The 7,618-nt window shown below is 44.1% G+C and overlaps 1 protein-coding gene across 2 annotated transcripts; it reads left to right on the forward strand.

The window, feature by feature from the left end:
* Positions 1-431: 431 nt before the first annotated feature.
* LOC124023577 (E3 ubiquitin-protein ligase TRIM47-like) lies at positions 432-7,066 on the forward strand. 2 transcript variants are annotated; one of them, XM_046337956.1, is made up of 6 exons: positions 432-1,110; positions 1,516-1,611; positions 3,010-3,243; positions 5,877-6,036; positions 6,162-6,221; positions 6,453-7,066. In XM_046337956.1, the coding sequence occupies exons 1-6, from the start codon at positions 514-516 to the stop codon at positions 6,959-6,961; spliced, it is 1,656 nt and encodes a 551-aa protein (XP_046193912.1). In that variant the 5' UTR covers positions 432-513; the 3' UTR covers positions 6,962-7,066. The 2 variants fall into 2 exon arrangements, with proteins under 2 accessions (XP_046193912.1, XP_046193913.1); XM_046337957.1 differs by lacking the exons at positions 6,162-6,221; positions 6,453-7,066 and adding an exon at positions 5,298-5,348 and having other exon boundaries at positions 445-1,110; positions 5,877-6,006.
* Positions 7,067-7,618: the final 552 nt, after the last annotated feature.

Raw genomic sequence — 7,618 nt, forward strand, 5'->3', positions numbered from 1 at the left:
TTCGAGTGAAAGTTGTGTTTTTTGTTTGTATTTACTTTACTGGATTAAAGACTCTGTTTTCGCCAAGTCGCTTTTGGGTCCTCTTTCACCTGCATGACAATCTGTGGTACTGTATATTAACTATATACCACACCTCCTCAGTCCTTATTGATTAATTACAACACATAGGTGTATTATAAGGCATTATAAAGGTCATTAAAATAATGATACATACGTACTTCATAGAAACTGTTACCCTTCATATATTCTAACAACTCACATTTTAAGATTCATTATGTCATTTGTTCCATGTTAAGGGCTCTAACCTTGGAACACAACTATTTGTCTCCCTCTTGCTGTTGCATGCAGTTCCTCTCTCTCTTCCTCCATTCCTCTAACCCCTCCCTCCTACTAACCCCACCCCTCTGGCAGAACCAGGAAGTCCCTCCCCTTCCCGCAAACTCTCTTCTGAGGAAACGAAACTGATCTGAGTCTCTCTGTCGTCTGTCTGTGTGAGAGTGAACAACTGTCCAAATGGCTCAACAGGGAGTTCTGCTGGACCAGGACCAGTTCTGTTGTTCTGTCTGTCTGGATCTACTGAAGGAGCCGGTGGCTATTCCCTGTGGACACAGTTACTGTAGGAGCTGTATTGAGGGCTGCTGGGATCAGGATGATCTGAAAGGGGTCTATAGCTGTCCTCAGTGCAGACATACCTTCACTACAAGGCCTACTCTGATGAAAAATAACATGTTGGCTGAGCTGGTGGAGAAACTGAGGAAGACAGGACTCCAGGCTGCTCCCCCTCCTGCTCTGTGCTATGCTGGACCTGGAGATGTGGTGTGTGATGTCTGCACTGGGACCAGAAAGCAGAAAGCCCTCATGTCCTGTCTGGCGTGTCTGGCCTCTTACTGTGAGACTCACCTCCAACCTCACTGTGAATCTCCTGCTTTGAAGAAGCACAAGCTGGTCAAAGCCACGGCACGACTACAGGAGAAGATCTGCTCTCATCATGACAAACTGCTGGAGGTTTACTGTCGTACCGATCAGCAGTGTATCTGTTATCTGTGTACAATGGATGAACATAAAGGCCATGATACAGTGTCAGCTGCAGCAGAGAGGACTGAGAAACAGGTAAGACCAGAACAACTTGTTGGTGACTGTCTGATAAACAAAGAATTAAAGATACAGTAGGAACTAAATCTGTTTCAATATGAGATCATTATATTATACACAAATATGAACACAAACCTCGAGTATATTGAGTTTGCTACAAATGTATCACCATTTTCTAAAGTCAAACACTATTATCGTTCTGAATGGCCTTTTATGAGTCCAAAGTTCAGTCTCAACCCCTTGATACATGTAGGCCTACCATAAAAACTATAATCATTCACATAGCAACATAATATAATATTGTAAAGGGACTTCCTCAGGATTGTAGACCTCCCTCTCTATGGGTCCTATGTCACATTACTATACTATTGATCTACTGGACTAATAAAGCTTGATAGCTCATTGAAGAGTGATTCTCCACAGAGGCAGCTGGGGATGAGTCAGCAGAAGGTCCAGCAGAGATTCCAGGAGAGAGAGAAGGAGCTGAAGGAGCTCCAACAGGCTGTGGAGTCTTTCAAGGTGAGTATTGTTGACCAGAGGAGACACACCATTTCACTTCTCTCCTCCAGTCAGAGAGAGAGAGGGGCCCCTATCCAATCCCACTGACCCCACTGTTGGGAACAGGCTGTCTGGACCCCTTTCAGAGAATAGACTAGTTCATGTAACTGACTGGGCTGCCTCATCACATAACCATGAGTAACCATGACGACTCATGTCCCCTATACATTAAAATGGAACTGTCTCTCTCAATTGAATTACATTCATAGGGCTTTATTGGCATGGAAATATATGTTTACATTGCCAAAGCAAGTGAAATAGACAATCAGAAATGAACAGTAAACATTACACTTGGAAGGGATTTGGGGGATGGGGGAGGGGCTATTAGAAGTTAGTAGGACTCTTTTATTTTCTCAGAAGTACTGAGTTAGGTAGGAGGATTTAGAGTGGTGTAAACCGTGATTGAACACACTCCAGAACAGTAGGTGGCGCCATGCACCTTTAACGTTGGTTTGTGGACCACCATTATATCATAGAAGAAGAAGTTGGTCTGTGAGGGTTTTGTGGTTCCTGAGGAGGGCTACTATTCTTTTCCCTTTTGGTTTTCAAGTATTTTCTGAATTTATTAACCTGTTGCGACGAGCAATCCCGTATCTGGGAGCGTAATTATAGCCTCAAAATCATTAGCATAACGCAACGTTAACTATTCATGAAAATCGCAAATTAAATGAAATAAATATATTAGCTCACAAGCTTATCCTTTTGTTAACAACACTGTCATCTCAGATTTTCAAAAAATGTTTTTCAAAGCTACAGTATTGGTAGTCTCTTATGGTCAATTTTCCAATGATATGCCTACAAATACGTCACAATGCTGCAAACACCAGAAAGTGGGAAACGACAGAAGGTGTTGGCTCCCTCCTTGCGCATTCACAGCCTTATAAGGAGACATTGGAACACAGTGCCTCAAAAATCTGTCTCACTTCCTGTATGAAATTTCATCTTGGTTTCGCCTGTAGCATTAGTTCTGTGGCACTCACAGACAATATCTTTGCAGTTTTGGAAACGTCAGAGTGTTGTCTTTCCAAAGCTGTCAATTATATGCATAGTCCAGCATCTTTTTGTGACAAAATATCAATCATGGATGATATGTATATACCAATAGGTGTTCTGTACCTGTCTGTCCAGGAGGGAGGAGAGTAGAGCAGGACCAAGAGGTGTTCTGTACCTGTCTGTCCAGGAGGGAGGAGAGTAGAGCAGGACCAAGAGGTGTTTGGTACCTGTCTGTCCAGGAGGGAGGACAAGGCCTGGTGGACCTGGAGAGCAGAGTTCTGACTCAATGAGGTGCAGAGAGGCTACTGAACCTACTGTCTTTCTCTCTCTCTCTGTCTCTCTGTCTCTCTCTCTCTCTCTCTCCAGCGCTCTGCACAGTCAGCAGTGGAGGACAGTGATCAGATCTTTACTGAGCTGATCCGCTCCATTGAGAGAAGGAGCTCTGAGGTGAAGGAGGTGATCAGAGCCCAAGAGAAGGCTCAAGTGAGTCAAGCTGAAGGACTCCTGGAGCAACTGAAGCAGGACATAGCTGAGCTGAGGAAGAGAAGCACTGAGCTGGAGCAGCTCTCACACACAGAGGATCACATCCATTTCCTCCAGGTAACTAAACTGTCTTGTTACATGTGATATGAAATTAACTTCATGTGAAACTATTCATCTCATGTTGTCCTGTCTGTCCCGCTCTCTCTTTGTCAGTTCCTCTCTCTCTCTCTCTCTCTCTCTCTCTCTCTCTCTCTCTCTCTCTCTCTCCCTCCCTCCCTCTCTCTCTCTCTCTCTCTCTCTCTCTCTCTCTCTCTCTCTCTCTCTCTCTCTCTCTCTCTCTCTCTCTCTCTCTCTCTCTCTCCCCTCTGTCCGTCCCTCTCTCTCCCTCTGTCCGTCCCTCTCTCTCTCTCTCTCTCTCTCTCTCTCCCCTCTGTCCGTCCCTCTCTCTCCCTCTGTCTGTCCCTCTCTCTCTCTCTCTCTCTCTCTCTCTCTCTCTCTCTCTCTCTCTCTCTCTCTCTCTCTCTCTCTCTCTCTCTCTCTCTCTCTCTCTCTCTCCGTTCCTCTCTCTCCCTCTGTCCGTCCCTCTCTCTCCCTCTGTCCGTCCCTCTCTCTCCCTCTGTCCGTCCCGCTCTCTCTTGTCCGTTCCTCTCTCTTTGTCAGTTCTCTCTCTCTCTCTCTCTCTCTCTCTCTCTCTCTCTCTCTCTCTCTCTCTCTCTCTCTCTCTCTCTCTCTCTCTCTCTCTCTCTCTCTCTCTCTCTCTCTCTCTCTCTCTCTCTCTCTCCTATCCGTCTCTCTCTCTGTCCGTCCCACTCTCTCTCTGTCTGTCTCTTTCTCTCTCTGTCCGTCTGTCTCTCTGTCTGTCCATCTGTCTCTCTTTCTGTCCGTCTCTCTCTCTCTCTCTGTCCGTCGCTCTCTCTCTCTGTCCGTCCCTCTCTCTCTCTCAATTCAATTCAATTCAAGGGCTTCTTTGGCATGGGAAACATGTGTTAACATTGCCAAAGCAAGTGAGGTAGATAATATATAAAGTGAATATATAAAGTGAAATAATCAATAAAATTTAACAGTAAACATTACACATACAGAAGTTTCAAAACAATAAAGACATTACAAATGTCATATTATATATATATAGTGTTTCAACAATGTACAAATGATTAAAGGACACAAGATAAAATAAATAAGCATAAATATGGGTTGTATTTACAATGGTGTTTGTTCTTCACTGGTTGCCCTTTTCTTGCGGGAACAGGTCACAAATCTTGCTGCTGTGATGTCACACTGTGGTATTTCACCCAGTAGATATGGGAGTTTATCAAAATTGGATTTGTTTTCGAATTCTTTGTGGATCTGTGTAATCTGAGGGAAATATGTCTCTCTAATATGGTCATATATTGGGCAGGAGGTTAGGAAGTGCAGCTCAGTTTCCACCTCATTTTGTGGGCAGTGTGCACATAGGCTGTCTTCTCTTGAGAGCCATGTCTGCCTACGGCGGCCTTTCTCAATAGCAAGGCTATGCTCACTGAGTCTGTACATAGTCAAAGCTTTCCTTAATTTTGGGTCAGTCACAGTGGTCAGGTATTCTGCCGCTGTGTACTCTCTGTTTAGGGCCAAATAGCATTCTAGTTTGCTCTGTTTTTTTTTGTTAATTCTTTCCAATGTGTCAAGTAATTATCTTTTTGTTTTCTCATGATTTGGTTGGGTCTAATTGTGCTGCTGTCCTGGGACTCTGTAGGGTGTGTTTGTGTTTGTGAACAGAGCCCCAGGACCAGCTTGCTTAGGGGACTATTCTCCAGGTTCATCTCTCTGTAGGTGATGGCTTTGTTATGGAAGGTTTGGGAATCACTTCCTTTTAGGTGGTTATAGAATTTAACGGCTCTTTTCTGGATTTTGATAATTAGTGGGTATCGGCCTAATTCTGCTCTGCATGAATTATTTGGTGTTCTACGTTGTACACGGAGGATATTTTTGCATAAATCTGCGTGCAGAGTCTCAATTTGGTGTTTGTCCCATTTCGTCAAGTCTTGGTTGGTGAGCGGACCCCAGACCTCACAACCATAAAGGGCAATGGGCTCGTTGACTGATTCAAGTATTTTTATCCAGATCCTAATTGGTATGTTGAATTGTATGTTCCTTTTGATGGCGTAGAATGCCCTTCTTGCCTTGTCTCTCAGATCGTTCACAGCTTTGTGGAAGTTACCTGTGGCGCTGATGTTTAGGCTGAGGTATGTATAGTTTTTTGTGTGCTCTAGGGCAACAGTGTCTAGATGGAATTTGTATTTGTGGTCCTGGTGACTCTCTCTCTCCAGAGTTATCAGTCTCTCTCTCTCTCTCCAGAGGTATCAGTCTCTCTCTCTCTCTCTCTCTCTCTCTCTCTCTCTCTCTCTCTCTCTCTCTCTCTCTCTCTCTCTCTCTCTCTCTCTCTCTCTCTCTCTCTCTCTCCAGAGTTATCAGTCTCTCTCTCCTTCTCCAGAGTTATCAGTCTCTCTCTCTCTCTCTCTCTCTCTCTCTCTCTCTCTCTCTCTCTCTCTCTCTCTCTCTCTCTCTCTCTCTCTCTCAGAGTCTCAGTCTCTCTCTCTCTCTCCAGAGGTATCAGTCTCTCTCTCCCTCTCCAGAGTTATCAGTCTCTCTCTCTCTCCAGAGTTATCAGTCTCTCTCTCTCTCTCTCTCTCTCTCTCTCTCTCTCTCTCTCTCTCTCTCTCTCTCTCTCTCTCTCTCTCTCTCTCTCTCTCTCTCTCTCTCTCTCTCTCCAGAGTTATCAGTCTCTCTCCAGTATAATCGTATCTTCAGACTTACCCAGCATCGTTGTCAGTCCTCTTCAGTACATTGGAGATGTGAGTAAGACTGTGTCTGAACTGAGAGAGAAACTAGAAGACTTCCTTAAAGGAGAATGGACCAAGATCTCCACTACAGGTGTGTTGAAAACAAAAAGAACATCAACTTTAGACCATTGAAAGTTCTCTACTAGTCATATACATGTGGAATATGGTCTGATGATAACATTCCCTCTCTCTGTCAATGTGTTTGTGTGTCTGTAGTGAAAATAGTGGATGTTGTACTGCCTCCAGAGCCCAAGACCAGAGAACAGTTATTACAATGTGAGTCTCTTTATTGTGAAGTAACTAACAGTCTATTTTTACTGACACTCCTAACAATCCCTCTAGAAATATATAGCAATAGTAGATATAATCAAAGACTGGGTATCTATCTGACTCCTCATATTTCTCTGATTTGATCTCTGCTGTGCTCTAATCAAAGACAGGGTAGATACAGTATCTGACTTAACTTATTGTTCTGACTCCCCTCATTGGTCTCTGCTCTTCTCCCAGATTCCTGTCAGCTCACACTGGACCCAAACACAGCACACACACGCCTCTCTCTGTCTAAAGGGAACAGAAAGGTGAACAATACAGGCCAAGTCCAACCATATTCTGTCCGTCCAGACAGATTCACCAACTACTGGCAGGTTCTGTGTAGAGAGGGTCTGTCTGGACGCTGTTACTGGGAGGTGGAGTGGACTGGTGTTGTTGTTACAGCAGTCTCATATAAAGACATCAGCAGAACAGAGACAGATGGTGTATTTGGACTCAATAACAAGTCCTGGAGTTTACAGTACTATAGTGGTGGTTATTGTTTCAGTCACAATAATGTTGTGACTAAAGTATCAGGCCCTCAGTCCTCCAGAGTAGGAGTGTACCTGGATCACAAGGCAGGTACTCTGTCCTTCTACAGTGTCTCTGACACAATGACCCTCCTCCACAGAGTCCAGACCACATTCACTCAGCCCCTCTATCCTGGGTTTTGGCTCAATGGTACTGCTGAGCTGGTTAAACTGTAGTAGGGTCCACATAATATAATAATAATATAATATATGCCATTTAGCAGACGCTTTTATCCAAAGCGACTTACAGTCATGTGTGCATACATTCTACGTATGGGATACTAGTCATGCTGGTGTAGACTATAGCTGAGCTGGTTAAACTGTAGTAGGTTCCACATAGATACTAGTCATGCTGGTGTAGTCTATAGCTGAGCTGGTTAAACTGTAGTAGGGTCCACATAGATACTAGTCATGCTGGTGTAGACTATAGCTGAGCTGGTTAAACTGTAGTAGGGTCCACATAGATACTAGTCATGCTGGTGTAGACTATAGCTGAGCTGGTTAAACTGTAGTAGGGTCCACATAGATACTAGTCATGCTGGTGTAGTCTATAGCTGAGCTGGTTAAACTGTAGTAGGGTCCACATAGATACTAGTCATGCTGGTGTAGTCTATAGCTGAGCTGGTTAAACTGTAGTAGGTTCCACATAGATACTAGTCATGCTGGTGTAGTCTATAGCTGAGCTGGTTAAACTGTAGTAGGTTCCACATAGATACTAGTCATGCTGGTGTAGTCTATAGCTGAGCTGGTTAAACTGTAGTAGGTTCCACATAGATACTAGTCATGCTGGTGTAGACTATAGCTGAGCTGGTTAAACTGTAGTAGGTTCCACAT

This window comes from Oncorhynchus gorbuscha, unplaced genomic scaffold (genome assembly GCF_021184085.1).
Source record: "Oncorhynchus gorbuscha isolate QuinsamMale2020 ecotype Even-year unplaced genomic scaffold, OgorEven_v1.0 Un_scaffold_1644, whole genome shotgun sequence".
Lineage (NCBI taxonomy): Eukaryota > Metazoa > Chordata > Actinopteri > Salmoniformes > Salmonidae > Oncorhynchus > Oncorhynchus gorbuscha.